The following is a 23,032-nucleotide window of genomic DNA, read 5'->3' as shown; positions in this document are numbered from 1 at the left end:
GCTTCGTGCTGAATCCAAACACAGACAGACTGTACTGTGGAAAGACGCCTCAGCCATTTTCAACAAATGTGTTTAGTCAGGTCATACTTGGTGTTTTGTGGTGTCTACAGTTTAACAATATGTTGTGTCACATTTTGTCACATGACCCAGATAGGCCACAGGTGCCAGCGTTTAAAGACGCTTGCTTCCTGTCAGACTGTGTCATGTCATTTCATGTCTCATATGATGCAAGCGACCACACCTAACATTAGCAGCACACCATGTTTATGTGCAGCTATCCAGTCTGTCTTGAAGTGGCAAGCCCAAATGCAACACCCTCCATTTGTGGTGTCAGTGAATTCAACGCCACTTAATCAGCTACAGTATTAAACTGTTTCTTCTGCAGTAATGCTAAAGACCTCTTCTTTGGCACACAGTTTTTTCATTTGTCATAGCAAGGAAGAAAAACGGAGGTGTATTTTAATTGAATTACTAGCACTGGTAGGAAATGGACTATAGTTTAATATGATTAATTGCACTATGTTTGACGTTTCAGGATGTCTGCTGTGAGAAAGGTCTATTATTCAAAACTTTTCCAAAGGATGCCCTGTTTTTAGTTTGATTTTTTGTTGTTGTTGTTGTTGTTGTTGTCTTTTTTAGCATTGCTAGCAGTGTGGCTCTAGAGATGACAGTATTATTATTCTGCTGATCGGTCCACCACTTCGGTCCAGACTGAAATATCCAAACAACTGTTCTACTGGAAGGATTTGCCATGAAATGTTTTAGCTACAAACATTCATGGTTTCACGAGGATGAATATACCAACTTTAAAGGTCACCTGACTTTTCCTCTGAAATCATTTCTGTGCAAATTTCTGTTTTTTGTATTTTTTAAAACATCTTAGCAACCTTTGGATTGCCATGAAACTTGTCACCCCCAGACGATGAATCTTAATGACTTTAGCAAACATGCTTTTCCTCCAGTGGCAACTTTTAGCATGCTAACTAGGAAGGTTAACATGGTCAACATTATACCTGTTAATAATATCAGCATAGCATCGTCATCGTCGGCATGCTGACATAAATACGCTCACAGCAATGCTCAGTTTTGACCAGGGGTGGGGCGTGCGGACAGACAAGCCAGGCAGTTGCTTGGAGCCCCCGGCCACTGGGGGGCCCCCAACCACTTATTTGATAGGCTTGGGCTTTCAGGGACCTCTGTCGGTCCCTGGACCTCACTTTGAGAACCACTAATCTGTTTTTTTAGTACTCATCTCCAATGTCCCAGAAATTGTGCATTTATGTGTGCAAAAGCCAATTTTTTGCAGCATGCACGGGTGGGGTGGGGGCCCCAGGGATTTCTTGCTTGGAGCCCCAAGAGACCGTAGCAACGCCACTGGTTTTGACTGCCCAATAACATTCAAGCATACATATACATTCACTACTGTTGCTGACAAAAATAAATAGCTGTATCATTAATGTAGGAAAACAAAGTGGCTCCTGACTGACTTTCATTCAGGAGGAACACATGAAAAAAAAGCTCTGAACCAGCTGAATGGACAAAAAAAGCTTACCTGTGTTTACCTGTTTGCTCTCACAGTGTCTCTCTGTATGGTGTCTGGCGTCCTCCTCCGCAGGACGGTGTCACTTTCTTCGCGGTATCTCTGTCAGTGCTGTGGCCCCTCACAGCTGGGGCCGCTCGTACAGACAGTATCTGGGTGGTACGCAGGTGACATCATGACGTCACGACGCCTCCTCATTAGGAACACCTGTGCCTAATATGGGCCGGCAGCTGAGGAGGGACAGGACTCACCTCGCGCTCAACCAAAGAGCGTATTACTCACAATCTGAAAAAATCATCATGTAACCTGCAATTTGCCAGCTGTCTGGTCGAACCCGTCAGTCGAGTGAGCTGAACGCGCGGAGTGCGGGAGTCGTGCGGGGTTTTGCTCACTCTGTGGGTGGCAGTCAGCGTGTTATCAGCATGAGAGCAATGTGGTTAAAGCGTCAAGCCCTCATACTGGCGGGGATTGGAGTCGTCTTCTGCATAGGCTTGTTTCTAAAAATGGGATTTGAGGATACAGTGGTGGATGACAAGGATCAGGACGCACGGCGGATGGTCCGGAGTTTTTTTGAGCTGGAGGCAAGCATCGGCAATCTGTGTGAGTGAATGCAGTCACTGATCTGTATGCCTGTTAGGTTAGTGGGTCATTTTCTTCATCATCGGCTTTAATTAACTTCTTCTCTTGAAGTTTGCTGTCTGTTCATAATAGACGTGACGAAATTTCAACAGCAGTGCGACATTTATGAGTTGTTCAATGAAACGAGTTCCATTTTCTCTACATAATGTATATAATATTGATTTTGTTTTTATATTTTATATTAATGTATTTGTCTGATGTCTCACGTGCTGCTGTAACACCTAATTTCAAGTATCAATAAATTGTTTAGGTGGAATCAATCAAGAGAACATTCGTCTCTAAAGTTTAATTTAGACAAACAATTCCTCGATGATGAAGATTATCAGGCCTATTATTTACATCTAGTCTAGCATTTTCTGCAAAAAATGACCATGCCTGTAGCTCATTTTGCTCTCTCCACGTCATCCTTGATCTCTCAAATTTGTCAAGCCAATACACTCAGAGCTTTCGAGAAAAAGCAGGATGCCATTCAGAAAATGCTTGAAGAGAACCGAGACAGAGAGAGAAAAGCTGCAGAGGTCGAACAGTCGGCAGTCCAAAAGCAGCCAAAGCCGAAAAATCAACCTGAAGCGGAGGTCCAGGACAAAAAGAAGGCTCCCAAAGAGAAGAAGCCCAAGACACTGTTCCCCTTCTCTGCCCTGTTCAAGGAGTGGGGGAAGAATCTCTCTGAGGCTGACCAAAGAGAGGCACAGGGTTTGTTTGATAGCTATGGATACAACGTTTTTCTCAGCGATCGCCTTCCTCTAGATCGAGCTCTTCCAGAAACCAGGGATCCAAGGTACAGCTTTCATGATCGCTTCCCATGTTGTCCAACCTGTCGTTCCATGTCACATGCAGAGAAAGGTCAAAGATGTCCCTTATAGACAGTCCATTGTTTGCCAAGTATATCACAAGGTTAGTGAAAACATTTATGCAGCTCACTGGTGAAAAAGACACCCTTCTGTTTCTGAATAGGTGTTTGAAAAAGAGTTACCCAAAGGACCTGCCAAGTCTTGGAGTGGTGCTGATCTACCTGAACGAGGCCCTGTCCATCATCAAAAGAGCCCTGCGCAGCATCATCGACCGCACCCCTAAAAACCTGCTGAAGGAGATAATAATGGTGGATGACAATAGCTCTAATGGTGGGTTGGTTACAAACGGATCACGTTGTGCAAACCTGCGAGTGATAAACAAAAGTTCCTGTAGGATTTACAGGCTGCAGTTTACTGCGAGGCAGGATGAGGTGGAAACACTTTGAATTGTGCAGATCCCCCTGCTGCTCATATTCCCACATCACAAGCTTTTTGTTCAGATATGTGTGTACAGTGGCAGTTCAATGGTGATCATAGTTATGTTAATTCTAGATTTCATATTTACACAGCATGAGGTGCACAGTACAGCTCTGTCACACACCAAGTACAGTAAATAGTACTTCCTACCCTTTGATTATAATTAGACACCATACAGAGCATAACATCCAACAGGTGTTTGGGTTTTGAGCTTTTTTTAAATTGATTTTTCCATCCTTTTTGTGGATACTGGTAGGCACAGATCTATGCTGTTATATGAATTCTAGGTGTTAGTTCGTCATTCTAAGTTCATTCTTTTAATGTTCGTGCTTCTCTCAAGCAGCCTTCTCCCTGACTGCAGTAGCTGTTAGCTTAGCTCTGCAGAAACTGGACACTGTCATAGAATCTGCTTACAAGCGCCACTAAAGCTTACTAATTAACATGTTATATCCTTGTTTTATCCGTACAAAAAGTCTAGGACAGGCAAAGCAGCTTTGTGAAGTCCTCACTTGTTGCCTGCTTGCAATTTTAACACAATGATTTTCAGATGCATAGCAAATGAGACATAACATCCATCAGTGCACTTTAGGGGTGTTAGTTGTTGGATTTTGTTACTGTTGCTGTTTCTTTGTGGTTTATATGTACCCTTGGCTCCATCACAGGATTCACCATGCTTACTGTCCACTTTGCATTATGGGTAATCAGTGTGGAAACTGGCATCACGGCCTCATCTAAACTCGCTGTCGTAAAAAATGATATGTAAAAACCAGCATGTTCTCCCCTGACATCAACACGTATGACCACATTCTCCTTTTCTCAATTCAGAGGACCTGAAGGGAGACCTTGACATTTACGTGAAGTCGCTTGAGCAGCAGAACCCAAATCTCCGTATTGCAAGAGTGAGGCACAGCGAGCAGCAGGGCCTTGCTCACGCCAGGGCGTCTGGGTGGAGGGCTGCTACTGCAGACGTGGTGGCCATCCTGGATGCGCACATCGAAGTCTATGAGATGTGGTAAGAAGGAGGCAGAAATTACCTGCAAAAGGCACAGGTGCAGTTCTGAGGTTCCCAGACTGGACGCTCTTCTCACCCTGGCTGAGCCTTGAAATCCTGTCCATGAATATCACAAACAGGATCAGAGACAGGGCACCCACTGAAAAAGTGTTTATGCAGAGAATACGGACACAGTTCTCACTTTAGTTATACAAGGACCGGAGGACTTGTAGCAATGGCCCTGATACCCATACTACTGCAGCACCCCCCACAGGTTTCCCCAGCAGACAGAGTAATAAGCCTTCTCCAAGTCCACTAAACACATGTAGACTGGCTGATCAAGCTCCCAGGACTACCCCAATAATGCCATAAGGGTGGCAGGTGCATGGGAGATTAAAGCCTTCTAAACGAACAGGCTTGGTGAGCTCTGCCTGTTTAGCAAGCTTAATCTCAGCAGATATTAAAGCAATAATGGGGTGACTGGCACTGATCCACAACGCGTGCCAGCTCCTATTTGGAAATTTTAGTCATTTGGAAGAAATGATGAGAAAATTTGAATCAGTGAACTCACTGGTATCGATTCAGTAAATGACAATGACATTGTGAATGACACATAAGAAAATAAGTCTTACAGTATGGATCTTAAATGAAGGAAGTTTGTTGCAGTGATGTGTCTCCTCCCTCCCCTAATGCAGGGCTGAACCCCTGCTGACGCAGATCAAAGGTGACCGAACGGTGGTGGTGTCCCCTGTGTTTGACAGAGTCAACTTTGACGACCTCAAGGTTGTGCAATACCTTCCAGCAGCACACGCCTTCGACTGGGCTTTATGGTGCATGTATGAGAGCTTTGCACCTGACTATTACAAACTCAATGATGCCTCATTGCCTGGAAAGTAAGTTCAAGTGAAATCAATCAGTATTGTTGTGATTTACGTATGTGTCAAATAAATAACGCCATGGTCTCATTGATGTATCTTGGATTAGGCATTCTTGATGATGTAATGCTGACTTTGTACAAATGGTTGAAATGATACAGTAGTAAAAACATCTTCTGCTTCAGGAGTCCATCCGTCATGGGAATCCTTGTGGCTGAAAGGAAGTTTCTAGGAGAAATTGGACTCCTTGATGAAGGAATGAAAGTGTACGGTGGAGAAAATGTTGAGCTGGGAATTCGTGTGAGTAACCTGATGACGCATTCCTCATTGAGAAAGAGGATAAAATCCTGTCTCATAGTAGCCTAATATAAACAGATACGCAGGAGGGAGCTAACCTGTTGGACATTTTTATATAATTTACTCTCATGTGGGTACAGGGTGTAAACACACTTTACTGCTGTCAGCTCATAGTCAGTTGATGCTCTGATGGATCCAGGGTTTCTCAGCAGACAAATCTTCTCTACAAAAGAAAATGGGGGACTAATAATATCCCTTAAAACAGAAGTTGCGAAATGCGCTTATTCACTATCCTGAAGTAGATGAGAAGATTGACACCCCTTCATGTCTGTATAACAAATATGGTAAATACCAGTTGTCTTATATAGCATAAAGACTGGAAACAGGTGGAAAGCTGGCTAGCCTGGCAATGTCCAAAGGTAACAAAGTCCACCTACCAGAACCATGAAGGTTAACAAGTGTAACACATTATATCTAGTTGGCTGAAATTTACATGAATCCAAAGTATTAAAACCATTGTGGTGTTGTTGTCCAGGAGCAATGACTCCCTGGAGTGTCCATTGGTTGACTGGCAAATTTGATATTTAGTTATGAAGTATTTATTATTATTTGTTATATTTAGTTTTTTTTTAAGTAAAGTACTTTATGGGGCAGTAGCAGGGGTCCCCTTAACTGCGTTAAAGGTGGGGTGAGTCATTCTGGAGGAAGACTGCTGATATTTCCATCTCTCCTTCTCCACAGTGTGATTACATGTTAGCATGCCGAATTCACCTTCCCCCCATCTCCCTTCCCCTTCCCCCTGTCCTATGCACGGACACGAATGCCACCTGTTGCTCACTGGCTGTAATAGTGTACAGTGAGGAGATATATCGGATATTTTTCTTCAGAATAACTCACCCACCTGTAAGTGGTAGCATTGCGCCAGGAATCGTCATCCTATAAGCAGTTCTTAGCTATTTTTAGCTGCTAACTTTTGTTTTTACTCATGCTTCACTGTTGCGCAATTATCACTGGAGTTTTATTGTGTAGTAAGACATGAAAAGTGCGGTGTCTTTGCTCATTTAGGTGTGGACATGTGGAGGCAGTATTGAAGTAGTTCCATGCTCCAAGATCGCCCACATCGAAAGGTACCACAAGCCCTACATGCTTGACCTGAGCCCCGCCATGAAAAGAAACGCCCTGAGGGTAGCAGAAGTCTGGATGGATGAATACAAACACAACATTAACTTGGCCTGGAACTTACCATTTGAGGTGCTTCAAATGTAGATGATGAACAAGACTGACGATGCCCTTTTGATGGTATACTGCATGCTTCTGCACACAGGATGCAGGATGAACACTGAAATGTTCACCTGCGTAGATATTTAGTTATGAGTACATTTTAACTGTCTCTTAGATCTTAAACTAAAGTGAAGTAAGGTGAATTTCTTAAGTTCCAAAATCACAGACAAATCATGCCATATTCTTCGACTCTGCAGAACCACGGCATTGACATTGGGGATGTCTCAGAGAGGAAGAAACTGAGAGAAAGGTTGAACTGTAAGCCTTTCAAATGGTATTTGGAAAATGTGTACCCCAAGTTGGACCCCTGGGACAACCTACTTGCCTATGGAGGAGTAAGTATAGCTTCTCTTGTGCTCTGTGGTAGAGGCAGAATGTGTGCTACATGCGTTGCCTCATTGAATTATGCTTTAATGATTCAGTCCTACCTGCAATGGTGGTTGAGAAATTTTCTCTGTGTGTGACAAAAAGACTAACTTTTCCACTTACAGCTGAAGAACCTTGATGCTGAAATGTGCTTAGACCAAGGCCCAGTGCCAGGTCACACACCCATTGCCTTCCACTGCTACTACTATGGACCACAAGTGAGTAAAGCAGCTAAATGTGATTGTCAAGATTAATGATTAGAAGTTCTGAAAGGTTACAAGTGGTAACTGGAAACATTGTTTGTCCCTCGTGTGTCCAGTGTGCTTGCTGAACTTATTTTTTATATTTGTAGTTCACTTATTATCGTGGAACTGGTGAGCTCTACATTGGCGGCATCAAGTCCCACAAGTACAATGACAACCGCTGTTTAACCGACATCAGCAAAAAAGAAACCGAGCCTGGCCTTTACGACTGCAAAGAGGCTGTGCAGAAAGGCATGGGGATTTACTGGGACTTCTCTCAGGTACTGCAACACGTTGAAATTAGAGGGGGGAGGAATTTAGAGTGACTCAAATACCTTGACTGCATTTGTCTGAGTTCTACATGTTGACATAAAGTGAATCAACACTCTTGACACACTTATTCTCTTTTCTAGGGCAAAGAACTGAAGAACAGGCAAACAAAAAGATGTCTGGAGATTAAAGAAAACAAACTTATAATACAGGAATGCTCTGGCCAAAGATGGGAAATCCAAAACATAATCAAAGCCTTCTAAAGTGTGTGCATGATCAACAAGAAGTGCACTTCTCTGCTCATAGGTCAGTGGGTGACAACACCTGTAATTTTTTTTCATGTATTTGGGATGGGAAAAGCGGAGTAATTGCTTTTGTAAATCTTATGTGAAATGTATTGACATTTGCCTAAAAACTGACTTTTGGAAACAACATCGTATTAATGAACCGTAAGGCTGCAAGTCATTCTCACTCTTACTATTTATTTATCTCCCCCGGGGGGAGATCAAATGCTTATTACAAGTTATTTAAATACATGTTAACTATATTAAACTGAAGTGCTTAAAAATTTGCTTTGTGCACTCGGTGACCGTCAAAAATACTAAGGATTTATAAGAGAGAACTGAGCAAATCTCATTATTTGGGTCCATTTTTTTCATGTTTGAAGTTTGAATGACTGATTGAATTTGTCTGTCCGTCTTGTTTATATTAAATATATATAAGGTAATCTCAAGTTTTGTTTTTTTTATCTAAAATTTTGGAATCAGTCAGATCAGTGGATTTTACTAAAAACCAGGGGGCTGCTAATCTTACATCATGAATTAAATTTTCATTTGAATGTGCTTTCTCCACATCAGTGAGTGCGTGATTCAAATTTGTAATTGTCTAAAACTCTCCATAGTTCTGTCGCTGGTTGCTATAAGACACCTCCAGCTGGCAGTGGTGCCCCTCCCTCTTTAATGCAACTTCTATCAGGAATGAATTTTCATGGAACTGGTGAAGTGATTTAAGTGATTTAAACTGAAGCTGTCTATAATCTGCAATTGATGATTTTAAATCTCATTGGGATTTGTTAAATCTCTTTCAGATTGCCCCACTAGACCAAATCTGAAATGTTCTGAACAATCATCTCTAATTGATCTAATCCTCAACAACAGGCCTCATAAATACACAGCTGCCTCTGCATTTGCAAGTGACATTAGTGACCACTGTGTCATGAACCCAGTTTTGGTCAATTTGGTCTATTAAATCCTCATTTGGAATTACAAATGGCATAGAGCTTCCCCCCAGCATTGTTAAGGAGTCACATAAAATAAGGCCCCAGGGTTTGTTCCTGGGACCACTACTATTCATTATAAATATATATAATAGTGTCAATCAAAATGTCTGCTATGCAAATTCCCCCTTTCATGCTGATAGTACAGTGACATAAAGCTCTGCATCTACTCTAAACCAGGCTCTTAGTCAGTTACAGCTTGTAATTGATGGTTCCCCTTCTCAAGATTTTTTTTCCTCTCAATGTCCCCAACTGTATTCTATCCAAGCATAAAGATAGTGCACATGTTTGGATTTTCTCCGTATTAAAACCTTAGCACTGCAAAAGTTAAAAGTTTAAGCTTCACCTTGTTTTGCTGTTTAAAGTTTTGGCTATACTGAATTTTCACCATGGCTGCAGAGTTCACAAAACAGTGTTATTAGTGAGATGCAACTGTGATGACTGTTACAAATGCTGCTACATTTGGAAATATTTTATGCGACACTTTTGGTGTTGTTGGGTGAATATCAGGTTTGAAAGTATACATTTTATTTCTAATAATCGACTTCTACATTACTGTGCACCATCATCTGTTACAGAAGAAACGTCCATGCAGAGAAAGGCATTAAGGTGAATCATAATGTGAAAGAAAAGTAAATGACATCAAGGCCAATGAAGGGATAAAAACAGTGGATTGACAAAATAATAAAAGGCTTCATAGAGCGACATTCAACAGTGCAGAAGAGTAGCCCGTGTGCAGTTCACTGATTATGAGCCGTGCAGAACTTGATAACCACTCCACCATCTACACACTCTCCTTTGTGAGTGACAGGGTTCCCACAGATTTGAAATCAACAATTGTACTTGGTGGCTACATAGAAAGTACTGATGTATCTAGAATGAAAAGGTGATATGTTGTCTTTTATCTTGGATCTTAAATTTGAGAATCTGCACCATTTAAACAATTGTTGCTGGCTGGGTGTTTTAACAGTGCGTATCAATGGGAAACAAAGGTCCTATCATGCAGAATTAATAGCACCTTTGAGTGTGTATCATGTGTTATTGAATTATTTTGAGTGTATAAAGGATGTTGGTGTGTTCTAAAGGCTTGTTGAACTATATAATAACCTATAGCCTTAATCTCCAGTGTAAATATTGATATTTGAAACTTGGCTCATGGATTTATATACCATGAGAGTTGCCAGTTAAAATAGGCCTCAAGTCTTTTTATTTGCAGCACAGCTCAGTGCAGGTCAACAAAGTTTTGCTTTGTTGTGGCGGGACGAAGGCATATGTTTGAACATTGTTTGTACATCCATTTGCAAATAAAATTGATTTATGAAAATAAAAAGTGTGAGAAGAAGTGTGTGTGTTTCTGAATGGGTTGAATGTTACCATTCATTCCACCATCTGCTGAGGAGACTCGGGTCTTTTGGAGTGCAGGGGGCGCTCCTGAGAGCTCTGTGGTGGCACCAGCCATCGTCTATGGAGTGGTCTGCTGGGGCAGCGACATCTCAAGTGCCAACAGGAAGAGACTTAAGATGGCCAGATCTTTCCTGGGATGTCCCATCAGCTGAGTGGAGGTGTTTGGAGAAAGGAGGATGACGGCTCAGTTACCATCCCTGATGGAGAACATGTCCCACCTCATGCAGGACACTCTGACACTGGGCAGCTCCTTCAGTGACCGGCTGCTTCACCTGCAGTGTGAAGGAGAGATACTGCTGCTTCTTCCTGCTGCTGTCTGAATTTACAATCAACACTGCTACCAGTGGACCACACACACCCAAACTGACAATTCACTTGTGTGAAATATCACTTTATTCTAAACTGTGCAATTTCAACATTCCATATATCACTGATGACTACTTACTACTCTTATCTTGCTCTTTTTTCATTACTGATACTTCTTACTGCGCTATCCTCTTTGCTGCTGTAAATTTCCCCACTGTGGCATTAATAAAGGATTGTGATGAGAGTGCTGTTGTGGCTCATTTGTGTGTTTGTGGTCACTGGAAGTTTGAAGAAAAGATTTTGGCTCCGATCATCTTTGAAGGGTTGACCAACCACCATCAACGACAAACTTTTAGAGTGCAAGGACATGATAACGCAGCATGGAATGTGCTTTGGAAATGTCTAGTTTTTCATGTGTCTTTCACCCAGGAGACAGGCTAACAGGTTAAAATAAACCTGCTCAATAAATACATTTAAATCAGTGAGTTTTGCTGCAAAATCAAGTTGTAAACTGTGATGTCATGGAGGAAGCCATATGATCACTTCAGGGGGCCATAAATAAACCAACACCATCTTCCCGAGCAGCTCCTGATGCCTGAAGATGAATAGCGTATGAGAATCTCCTACTTCTGGCAAACTCACTCAGACATGTCTTTAATAAGCAAATTTAAGGGATGCCTGAAAACGTTACTGTTAAAATGTTTTTTCTTATGTATTCACGTAATGGCCAATATATAATTAATCCATCTGATTGGCCCTTCGCTCAGGTTGATTGAGGCCAAAAATATGTGACATGGCTTGTGTAAGAGTACCATGGATTTACAGGGTCTTTGTGAAGCGCTTCAGGGCTTCAAATAAGCGTTGCCTTATTGCTTCCTGGGGGTATGTGACGGGAAAAGCCGACAGTGTACGAACGCTGACGAACTCTGGTTTCTTAGCAACCAGCGTAGCTAAGTTTGTTGTGTCTTGCATAGGACAGGTGTAAACGTTTCAAGTTTAATATCATTTGCTGAACTTTAAAGGGCAGTTGTTTTTTTTTAATCAAAATGCTTAATGTTGAATTACTGTCAGACCGCATCGCGAGAGCAAGTCTGCAGAAAGACACTGAGAGACAGCAGAGGGTCTTTAACGGAAGAGCGAGGACGAGCGGGGTAAGCCATGCTAACGGAGGAATGCTAAAGCTAACCTTTATGTAACCTCTCTGTAAACAGGTGGCGGAGGAAGGATTCACACCCTTTACTTAAGTATAGGTACTAATACAACACTGTGCAAGTAAAAGCCCTGCACTGAACACGATACTTAAGTAAACGTTTAGGATGACGTATGCAAGCATGAGGAGTAAAAGTACTCATACATTCTGTTATATCATTATTATTATTCCTCGCCATCACAATTACTTTGTCTTGCACCACCTGCTGGAGCTTAAGTTAGAAGTTATCAGAACACTGCAACACCAGGCTGATCATGTACCAAGTGCCCAGGCCTAGAGAAGAAGCACAAACATGTGAGGGATACACTTGAAGCTTGGTTTGGATTGGAGAAGCTTAGCAACCATTGAACAAACACATGGCTCAACACTGAAGGGCCAACTCCAGAAACCATGTGCACATGCATACATGCACACGCACACAGAGATGCATGAGATTAAGAAATCATATATATTGTTGAAATGATAAAGATAATTTTCACAAGTGATCTTTAATTCATATAGTGTCTGTTTCTGCACCCTGTTGTTCAGAAGACATCTGACACCTGAGTTTAGTGACGGTAAAAGGTGTGACCAGCAATTACATAGAAATGTTCAAATGTACAAAACGTGTGGACTGTATTCTCATTTTAAGTCAAATCCCAAGTACACTTTCATCAAAGGCCATGCGGGATGTGGAAAAATATGTGGTGTCAAGTTAAAAAATGACATTTCAGTTGTTCCAAAACATTTTTAAAAAGAGATTTTGGTGACTCAAAAGGTGAAATACACTTTAAAAGGTCAGAGAGATTCCAGTTGTACTGGTTCTGTGGAATGACTCAAGTAATGATTATGTTATTACGGATGAATGTGCTGATTATTTTCTGCTGTTCTTCATTACATCAAGTGTTTTTCCATGAAAAGTGTCTGAAATGATTATCACAAAAGCTGCTAATTCATTTTCTGTCAATTGTTTCAGCTGTATTTGTATATCTAGTTTAGAAAAATGTCCCATTTAATAAGATCTTTGTTTGTTCTGCTCACAAAAATCTTATTTGTAAAGTAAGCTCTAAAATAAAAAGTGCAATATTTGCCTCTGCAGTGTCGTGGAGTAGATATAGAAAGTGGTGCAAAAAGAAGAAGTAGCTAAAATTTGAACTTGAGCACAACACTTGAGTAAAAGTGTGGCCTGCTCTCACGACGGTGGTGTGTTTGACAGGTTGACAAGGAAGCCCTTGACATGCAGGTGAGAGAAAAGAAGAAACAAGAAGAGGCAGCAAAAAAGGAGCAAAACGCTCAAGGTGAGCCCGCTAAACACGCTTTCCTAAAGTCACTTCACTTCACTGGTTTTGTCAAAGAGTACCGTTTGCTCTGGAAAACATCCTAGCAGTTAACAAAAGATGTTACTTCATTAATGTCTTTTCACTTACTGGCACAACAGCATCAGAAAAGTTCAGTTCTGATGAAATGCATTGTGGTCTGTGTGCGGGATGTGCTCTCCATGCAGATGCTGATATGCTCCATAATAGCAAAGTAGCTCATCTTCTCCATAGAAGACAGGCGAAGGAGAAGCGTGCGATGGAAAAGGCCACCGTCAGCTACCGGCATCAGCACCAGCAGCCTTCGAGCCGGTGTGAATCTGACCTGAACGACTCACACCTCTGTAGACAAAGAGAGCAGGGCGACGCGCAGATGATGCTCCCTGGCCTGGTGGGTGAGGACCTGGACGGTCAGAGCAGAAGGCAGCGACAGAAGGAGCAGCTCAGAGAGTGGTTCATCCAGCAGCAGAGCGAGCGAGCAGCAGAGAGGCGTCAACAAAAGCTGGAAGGTAGATCCCACACGGATACCACGCTCACACACGCAAACACTGCACAAGCTCACCTCGTCTTCTCTGCTTCCACTTCAGAGCAGCGCTACGACCAAAACAGAGTGCAGATGGACAACAGAGCTCTGCAGCTTCAGAGCGCTGACATGGAGAGGAGAAGAGCAGCAGCTGTTGCCACCAAAGAGTACAACCTGTCCAAGGTACGTCGCTCTGGTATTCCCTCAGCAATCTTGGCCTTCTCATGAAGTCCTAACTGACACATGCTGAGCATCCTGATTGGTCATGTGACTGGTCATGCGATTTTGTGTTCCCATAACAACATGTCCAAGATGTCTGTGTGCCAAGTTAACACGTGACCGAACTGGCTAAATTTAAAAAGCTTGTTTTTTGTTGCTAAAGGTAAGATTCGAGCCATTTAAGAATTCTAATACTTACATAACATGTCCTTTATTACATTTAACCCGTTGTGAACACGTTTCTGGAACAAACTGATATAAAACAAATATTGTTAAATATCGTTGTGACATATATGTCACATCGGGCCTTTAACCTTAAAATTGTCACGGAAAACCTAATGTGACGTGTCACAATAAGAAAAATTATTATGATCTGCTCAGTTAATTTAGCTGATTCAATTCAATCCCCCATAATTTTCCTTGAAGGAGAGACGGGTCCGGGTTCTTATGGGCTATACTGGCTTTAAAAACATGCAAGTGCCGCTTCTAACTGTTGAAGCGTTAAAGCTTGGAAACACTCTGTTTGGTAGTCTGAAACACATCAAATACACTTGATGTATGAAGAGAAGCAGCAGCTTTTCATGAGAAGTAATGGCATCATGTAACATTAAATTATATTAAGATGAACTGAGCAGCTTTTATCTCAGATATATTTAATCAAAAAGTTAGATGGACTTAAATCTATGAGGTGCAGTAACAACACTTTGTCACCCTCACCTTTTCTGCTGTGTGTGCACGGGCAAAGACTGAAGAGAAGAGACAGCAAAGACGGCTGGAAGGTAAAGGTGATGAAGCCTTCCTGGCTGTGGCGAGCGTGCCTGGTCTTTGTCCCTGCAGCGATAGGAGAGTCCCTCCAGAGAGCCTGCAGCAGATCATCCAGTTCCAGAAGTATCAGATAGAGGAGAGAAAGGTAACAGGAGCACACAACACTCGTTTTCGAACGCTGAAGAAGCTTTCCACAGAACCGTCTGTGTGATCTGTGCCGTCTGCAGAGGATGGAATTGGAAAAAAAGCAGCAAGAGGAGCAAGACGGACGTGTCCGCATGGCCTCAGCTCGCACAGCTCTGTTAGCAGAGAGGCAGCAGGCGAGACTGAATAAACAGCTGAGACGAGATCTGGACAGCATTAACGTCCAGCTGGCCCAAACTCACAAACAACAGTCAGTAACAGAATATTTCACCCACATCTACACACAGTATTCAAGCTAATGTTCAGCTACTGTCTCACTCATTGTCATTTTAAGGAGACCGGACATTGAAAGAGGACGCATCGATGACAGCTTCTTCTCCAAATTCGACACCTGCGGCAGATGATGGATGAGGCGCCTCGCTGACGGCTGGCTCAGCTACATGAGAAGAACACCAAATAAACTGAACCACACAGTAAATCAGTTGTTTTTAATTATGTCAAAAGCTTGGCAGTTTGAAACAGTTAAATATGTCTGCATGATGCTGACAGTCAAAAACACACTAAGGCAGATACGATATACTGGTTTTGTTTCTTTGTGAGTTTTGTCATGAATTACATAAAATGTGCCATAGGAGTAAAGGTTAGCTATGCCTTCATGTATCCATGACAGCTAAAAATCAAAAAAACACCACATGTAAACACTCATTTTAACAAGCTAGCTACTCTACTCCTACAAAGCACAAGCAAATCACAAACACACTCCAAAGAGAAATCACCTGGCATGTCCCCAAAACACGGCAAGCCGAAATCTTAAAGTGCAAATACAGAAAAACAGACATAACATTGATTCACATGTGCAGCTCAAGTAGTTGTCCTAAAGGTTAAGGGACACAGCTCAGGTCTGTTTCCTGCTGGCCAGCAGATACAGCTTGTAGCAGGAAAGACACTTTTCACATTCCCGCTTTACAGATGCTAAAAGGTTCCTGTCTCACAGGAGGCATGAAGGCGTTTGAACACCGTCCCACAGACAGTGTTTAAAAAATAAAAGCTTCTGTCTAAAGAGTATTTTCAGAGACAAACTTATCCCATCTTCTCTGCCACAGAGCCAGGGCTTGCTCCTGCTGCTCCACACTCAAAGAACTATACCTGAAACAGACAGGAAACATCAGGCGGGCGTCTGTCAGCGTGTCCTCTAAGCACTCACACACTTCACTTGGAATTTCTAAATGACATTTTCTGCCGATCAGATGAAGCTCACCTAATAGAGTTTATAGCCAGCTCTTTGAGGAGGCCCAGATTGGATCTCATCCCACCAAGGCCCACAAAAGCTTCATAGAAGTCGTAAGAGAGTCCAGAGGCACCGAACATGGCGGGGTCATCAGAACTGATGACCAGCGGGTGGTTCTCCAACATCAGTGCAGCTGCTGGATGGTTTCGCAGATCTTTCACAAGCTTCGTCACCTCATTGAGGACAAGAAAGGAGATAACTATTTACAAGATGCAAGATCACTTCAATTACAGCCTTGTTCCGTAAGATCACAGGATGACAGTGTACCTGGTTGGAGATGGGGCACACTTCCACAGCCACCCCTCTCTTCCTGGAAAGACCTTTGGCCACTGGGTGGCGAAGCAGAGCAAATCCATGGCCAATACGAGAGGAGTTAAACAGAAAAGCGTCCAGCAAATTCTGGTCCACCTCTGTGCCCTCCAGGTCTGTGTTCCAGTGCAGAGACATCAAAATGCATGTTATTTTGGGATGTTAAAAAGACATACATTTCCTCTCCCTGAATTCAAACCTTAGTGAAAATGTCATGTCTTTGGTTTTGCAGCAATTTGGATTTGGACATAGAGGCAGAAGAGGACAAAAAGATTCAGATATAATGCTTATGATGAGCAGTGTTATAGCTTTAGGGCTATAACAGTGTCAACAGTGTGAAAATAAATACCCTGCCTTGTCCATTAAACTACAACGCTGGCCATCAAAATCCTCAAAAGTTCACTTTCTTCTTCTGCTGTGATCAATAACGGCGTTTTCACACCCAGAGTTCATTTGCTCTGCTGGGAATCACTTGATGAGTTGATGAACTTAAGTTTGTGCGTTTTCCCCTCGATTCAGGTTCTTTTCACATAGAAAAAACCAAGCAAACCAAAATGTAGCACTACAAATCACATGAGTACGTTCACTTCGTTCATTGGTCAGATGTGTTTGGGGTGGGAGCAAGAACGTAAACACAGGAACACGTTCCTGAAGGGGGTCCGCTGGCCAAATCCAACGCACTTCGTTGCAGTAGTGCGGGTGTGACCTCGATTCATTCTCCGGCTAGTCACTAACAACTGTTAAACTGCTCAGCTGCGTCCCACAATGCAATGCACACCACTGCAGGATCCGTTTCGTGCAAACTTGCAAATTACGCCTAGTAGTTGGGTTTAGATGTGGTCCTCCTGTGGTGGCACGATGGGACAGTGGCAACGCTGTCGCCTCACAGCTAGAAGGTCCCAGGTTTGATTCCCACCTGGGGGCGCTGAGGGCATGTCCTCCACCATGCCTTCGGTGCCTGCTGCCCCTTATCTCAAAAAGAAAGGGGGCCCAGTGTTCACCTGGGGGATCCTCAACTCCCCTCTAAAAAAACATGCATGAAGATCATCACCTGACCAGTGGTGACGAAAAAGAAACTGGGTCCCCGGGCGCCGGTCGGCTGGCAGCCCACCGCTCCTGGTCTGCCAGGATGGGTCACAAACGGAGAAGAAATTTCACCGAGCATGGCGTGTGTGTGCATGCACTATGTGCTGTGACACAAAAGGCTTCTTCTTCTTCTTCTTCTTCTTCTTCTTCTTCTTCTTCTTCATCTTCTTCTTCTTCTTCTTCTTCTCCTCTGAGGGGTCTGAGGGGTCCCACATGTGATTACCGCGTTCACATGTCTTCAAACAAATTACACCAAAGAAGGGGAAAATGAGCCAAAGCTTCATTTAATCAGACTGGTGTGAAAACATATTGTTCTTCTTAAAAACTCTTTGACTAAACAGACTCAGTTGTCTTTGGTGGCACACGTTGAACAGCTCCCTCTTGTAGCAGCTTACCTGAAAAACACGACACTCCCAAAGCTCATTGGTTATTTTTGCACTGTCCCTGAAGCTCTTCTGTTTTTACAGCATGTGCAGATTGACTTCAGAGCCACCTGCTGCAGTATATAATAATGCTGAAGCTGTCCAAACTGAATGCTTTGAAGTTTTACACATCAGGCGCTGATGAGCTCACCCGTCTCTCCAGCGTGGAAGAAGAATGGAAGCGTCACCCCTCTCTCCGCTGGCACTGACAAGGCATCTCTGAAGTACCACAGGGGTTTGCCACTGTCCTCACGGCCCACCTGTACACGGACACAGAAAGTAAACACTGTCTTCAACAAATGGACAAGTGGTGCGTTCACATTAGACATGTTGAAGTCATGTTTCCTTAGATATCAGATACAATGTCAGATGTTGCCTCTTACCATGTCAAAACCAGCCATGATATCTGGGAAGTCTCTCTGTAGCTTCATAGCCTCCTCCACAACTGCGGTCATCACAGACATATTTGCTCCCCTGAAACGCAGTGTTGAAGTGTGATCAACGTACATCAGCTACCTCTCTGTCTTCTAGAGAGCCAATAAGCAGCATGCCATTCAGACTAAGAGCTAAAACCCACTGTAAGGGCATTCAGAGCAGTCACCTGTGCACTGAGAAGATGATCCTCGCTCCAAAGAAGTCTGGGTGCTCTGCTGTGAAGTGTCTGGTGATATCCTGGTAGGTCTTCAGAGTCCAGGCTCTGTCGTGAGTGCTGCCGTCCAACTCGTATATCTGAGAAGCAACAAAAGGCCACTTAGGAACAATAAACGAACAGCGTGGCGAGTGTGCTGAACACACAGGGCGTGGCATTCGTGTACCTCTGGCAGTAAGGCCCTTAGTTCCAGATACATGACGTTATCCGTGTAAAACTCGCTGAGGCCTTGGTAGTAGTAGTCTCTGAACACAGGAGCATATGTGACCAGACCCCACAGGGCGAGAAAGGCCTCTTCAAACGCATCCCATATCACATCCTGAGTGGGGTAAACTGTTTCTGGATCCTGATCCGTAAACACTGTCAGGTTGCTCATGATGCTGAGAGTGAAGACATGGATGTGATTAGATTATTCATGTGTCCATTTGCCACTATCAACATTTTTTTCATTTCATTTTAACAATCCAACCTTTTGCCCGTCCTATCAAATAAAACTGCCCTTCTCATAATTAATAGGGTTTAAGATTTGAAGACAGTGTAAAAGTATCATTTTATGGGAGCTTTAAATACAAACTGTATCATGTTGAAACTTGCTTCAACTTAAACTGCCGTCCTGGCGATCAAAGATGTGAAATAATGTTGCTTTTCCCTGCAGGTTTCAGGTAATTGACAATAGCAGCAGAGTAATTATACACTAACTTGAAGCCGCTCAATTCTGGCAGCAAGATGCAGATGGAATAAAAAGTAATAAGCGATATCATGGCTGCAGCAGCAGTAAATGGCTTCTTCATAGAGGAGGAAAACAAGTCCTGCTATCTCTGACGACTGACTGGACATGAAGATAAATTTAAAAGAAAACACTGGTGATGTGAAATGCACATTTTATACTATAATATTTCAGCTTGTGCTGTTCGGCGTGGACCTCACACACCCAGGACAACGTGCATAAAAGCACAAATAAAGTAAATAAGGTGCTATCAGGAGTTTGAAAGAATCGTCAGGATGTGGTGACATAAAATGAAAATACACAATGCTGCGTATGTTTTCTATTCTATGATATTCTTTGAATTAAACCTTTGTACTCTTAAAACTGCATCAAAGAGTAAGTCACCTGTTGTCTAGATCTGTGGTGTTGACCAACTTGGCCCTGAGGTTTTCCAGCAGGATCCAGGGAGAGCAGTGCAGCAGAGCTTTGGGCCACTGGGACGAGAAGATGAACCTGACGGACCGGCTGTCAGTGTAGCACATGTAGCAGTGAGGCCGATAGGTCGCGTTCTTCACCAGCCACTCCACGCTAGTCATGGAGAAGTCATGGACATGGAGAGCTCCTCCTTTAGTCACAGAATTACGAAGAAATCAAGAATTAGGAAAGTACAAATCTGAATCTGTGTACATTAAAAACTTGCCGATATTCTCCAAATGGAGAAAGGCAATTCAAGAAATTCAACAACAACGAGAAGATGCCTATAAAGTTGCCATGGACACACTCTGACGTGTGAGACTGAACACACCTTTGGGCATCTTCTGGAGCAGGCTGAAGATGGGACTGGTCCTGATGAGGGTCCTGGCCTGGAAGAAGTGCATGGCGGGAGGAAAGTCTGCTCTCATTACCTCCTCCTGCTTCAGTTTAGACAGAAGCGCGTCCAATTGTTGCTCAGCATCCGTTAAGACTATTTGTCCACCTGTCTGCATGGAGGCCTCCTGCTTTATAAGGGCCTCTCTCTGCCGGGGGTCTGGGATGGACAGGACTCCGGTCAAGCAGCACCAGAGCACACAGGCCGCCGCCGCCGCCGCATGGGGGCGCTGCAGCAGCAGCAGCACCATGGTCCGGACAGAGCGTGGGGCTGGATTTGACACAAACATCACTGCAGGTTAACGGCAACCTCACACAAGTTAGAAAAGCTCTTTTCGAGGAAAGCAATTGTTCCACGCCGGATACATCTAAACCTCCAACACCGGAAATGACCCGATTTGAACTTCGTTCTTGTTTAGTACTAAGCTAGCTCCTGTTAGGAACGGTCAACTTTAAGTTACGTTATATCTTCAGCTGTATGCCTCGTATACAAAGAATAAAACATAACTAACAACGAATAGCTGTTGTTTTAAGACAGAGCATTTTAAGCTTGTTTTAATACGGTAAACAGACCTCGACAGAAGTCCAGTGAATGTTAAACAGCCTCCGGCAGCCTGCAGTACAATGGTCGCATTAGCTTACCCTCAACGGCTAACGTCGATTTTGTCAACGGTCCAGCTGAGAGAGGACGTAAACAGCAGACCAGGGGAGAACTGGAACTAGAAACAGACCCAGAAACACCTACATGCTTTTGTTAGATAGCTTACTTTGTTACGGCGGTGTCACAAGAACGTGTATTATTATATGTTTAGGTGTTTTGTACGGGCAGGGTGCAGCTAAGTCCCGCCCAGTCCCGCTATGATTGGCTAAAATTTAACCCTGATAATCATTTCATTGGTCAAGTGTTCGGAAATAATAATCCGCAAGACAGAGGGGAGGGGAAAACGTATTCTGGACTCCGACGAGAGGAGATTTTTTGGACTATTTGGCAGACAGTGTCTCAGTGAGACTTTTATGAAAAAATACAAATAGTTAAGATAGATGGCCGCCCACACAGAGCTGCTTCTGCTCGAGATTTCTGCCGGGTATGAGAAGTTTTTACTTGCCGCTGTCTCCAGTTTTTGGGTCCCCTACAGTAAAGACCTGTTCTGTACGGAAAGTGACATGAGACAACTTTTGTTGCGATGTAGCGCATATAAATAAATAAATAAATAAATAAATAAATAAAATTACTAATCCTAAACAGCTAAAAACAGATTGTTTTTGAAATATGACATATTACATTTATCAGCAAACTATTGATAATTAACCATGTTTCTATTTCAGACATGCACAAATAAGAAACAAAAACAGATCAGATAAAGCGTGATCCGTAACATGTAAAACACAAATAAACCTGACTGTCAGTCACAGCAACACAAACATGGGACACACCTTTTACCTGTTTTAACAAATTACTGTTAAGTATTCCACTCATGGAGGAACAGCTATTAAAGTCTTAGTACAGTAAAAGTACTTCGCATGAAGATAAATGTTTTTGATGAGATGACTGAATTCAGTGTTTTGTTTTTTTCAAAGTAAAATAGATTCATATGTTGGAAAACTGACCACCAAATGTGTGACACTTATTTCCATCATTGTCCATTATCTTTCCACAGGAATGGAAAAAAGGGCATGAGATGATGTCAGTGTCTGCTCCACAGATGAGCTGTTCACTGTTCCTACTCTTGTTATCATACCATCTTACTTTGGCTCAATCAACGTGCTTTAATTACACGGCTCAACTGCATTTTTTCCTGCCAAGTTTGTCCTCATTAGACCTGAACAAAAGAATATGTTACTTGTTTGCTCAGTGGGAGGAAGAAGGAAGCCCGAGGAGCCTCGCACTGACGTCAAATCACATCACTGACTCTACAGACATGAGAAGGGCCAGACGATGCACCGTGCAGTCTGAGGACGGTGTTCGTCAAGAGGATAAGCACTAATTGAAGGCGACAGTGTGAGGCGCTCCAACAGATTAACGCACTGTCTTGCATTGTTGTCTTGTGTCTGTTTGCATTTCATTACTTTTGGCCTTTCAGTTTTTACATAACAAATTATCGATATATGCCCATTACTTTGGAATAGCATGGCCTTGTTTTATGTTAATTTATTCACAGCGGCGTTAATTAATGTCACAGGAGAAGGGAAAAAAACAACATCAACCTGCTGGTATAGTGATGAGACTCAAAATGACAAGTTTTTCTTTTCCTATGATGTGATTTTTTTTAACTGACGATGATGAAAAAAGAACTCTTGTTGGAGAAAAGTTATTTATTTCTAGGAAACGTACAGTGTAGAAAATCATTCCATTTCCAAAATAATCTATGTCAGTCAGATAAGAACTTGTAAACGTCACTTAAAAATGAAACATGCAGGTCTTTTTTTCAATGCCACCATGCTACTGAGGTAAAGACGACTGCTTGGAAACAAAAACGTCAAGAGTAGAAGGAACATACACCACATTTATATTAAAACAAGTCCAAAAATGTACAAAAATTCTTAAAAGAGCAAATAAATATGATTCACATTTAATCACGTCTAAATGGTTTTCACTAGTGCAGACAGATGACAGCAGAGGAAAAAAGTGAGACTTGAACGCACACTTCCAAGGATCTGGTGCCCATTCTACACACCAGAAACACACACACGCACGCACACACACACACACACACACACACACGAGCACACTCACGCACCCACGCACGCACTCCATAAACAGTATAACAAACTCACCACACTACCTCCAAAGTGG

General features: G+C 42.7%; 3 protein-coding genes across 5 annotated transcripts; 2 read left to right on the top strand and 1 right to left on the bottom strand.

The window, feature by feature from the left end:
• Positions 1–1,840: 1,840 nt before the first annotated feature.
• On the top strand, positions 1,841–8,032 carry LOC139337840 (probable polypeptide N-acetylgalactosaminyltransferase 8). The gene is made up of 11 exons (XM_070972626.1): positions 1,841–2,140; positions 2,609–2,957; positions 3,134–3,300; positions 4,273–4,459; positions 5,134–5,331; positions 5,499–5,613; positions 6,676–6,861; positions 7,089–7,226; positions 7,383–7,475; positions 7,610–7,780; positions 7,913–8,032. The coding sequence occupies exons 1-11, from the start codon at positions 1,963–1,965 to the stop codon at positions 8,030–8,032; spliced, it is 1,902 nt and encodes a 633-aa protein (XP_070828727.1). The 5' UTR covers positions 1,841–1,962.
• Positions 8,033–11,676: 3,644 nt separating this feature from the next.
• Positions 11,677–15,387, top strand: ribc2 (RIB43A domain with coiled-coils 2). The gene is made up of 7 exons (XM_070973028.1): positions 11,677–11,906; positions 13,161–13,242; positions 13,449–13,769; positions 13,848–13,966; positions 14,748–14,912; positions 14,995–15,161; positions 15,246–15,387. The coding sequence occupies exons 1-7, from the start codon at positions 11,802–11,804 to the stop codon at positions 15,313–15,315; spliced, it is 1,029 nt and encodes a 342-aa protein (XP_070829129.1). The 5' UTR covers positions 11,677–11,801; the 3' UTR covers positions 15,316–15,387.
• Positions 15,379–21,098, bottom strand: ada2a (adenosine deaminase 2a). Of its 3 annotated transcripts, none has more exons than XM_070973025.1 (10): positions 20,881–21,098; positions 20,177–20,509; positions 19,777–19,996; positions 18,832–19,045; positions 18,618–18,745; positions 18,400–18,490; positions 18,168–18,276; positions 16,467–16,624; positions 16,170–16,372; positions 15,379–16,057 (listed from the first exon to the last, which is right to left on the bottom strand). In XM_070973025.1, exons 2-10 carry the CDS (start codon positions 20,487–20,489, stop codon positions 15,967–15,969), a joined length of 1,527 nt encoding a protein of 508 aa, XP_070829126.1. In that variant the 5' UTR covers positions 20,490–20,509; positions 20,881–21,098; the 3' UTR covers positions 15,379–15,966. The 3 variants fall into 3 exon arrangements, with proteins under 3 accessions (XP_070829126.1, XP_070829128.1, XP_070829125.1); XM_070973027.1 differs by having other exon boundaries at positions 21,006–21,040; XM_070973024.1 differs by lacking the exon at positions 20,881–21,098 and having other exon boundaries at positions 20,177–20,528.
• Positions 21,099–23,032: the final 1,934 nt, after the last annotated feature.

This window comes from Chaetodon trifascialis, chromosome 10 (assembly GCF_039877785.1).
Source record: "Chaetodon trifascialis isolate fChaTrf1 chromosome 10, fChaTrf1.hap1, whole genome shotgun sequence".
NCBI classification, from domain to species: Eukaryota; Metazoa; Chordata; class Actinopteri; order Chaetodontiformes; family Chaetodontidae; genus Chaetodon; species Chaetodon trifascialis.
The sequence above is the reverse complement of the archived record's forward strand: the minus strand, read 5'-3'. Positions and strand labels throughout refer to the sequence as shown.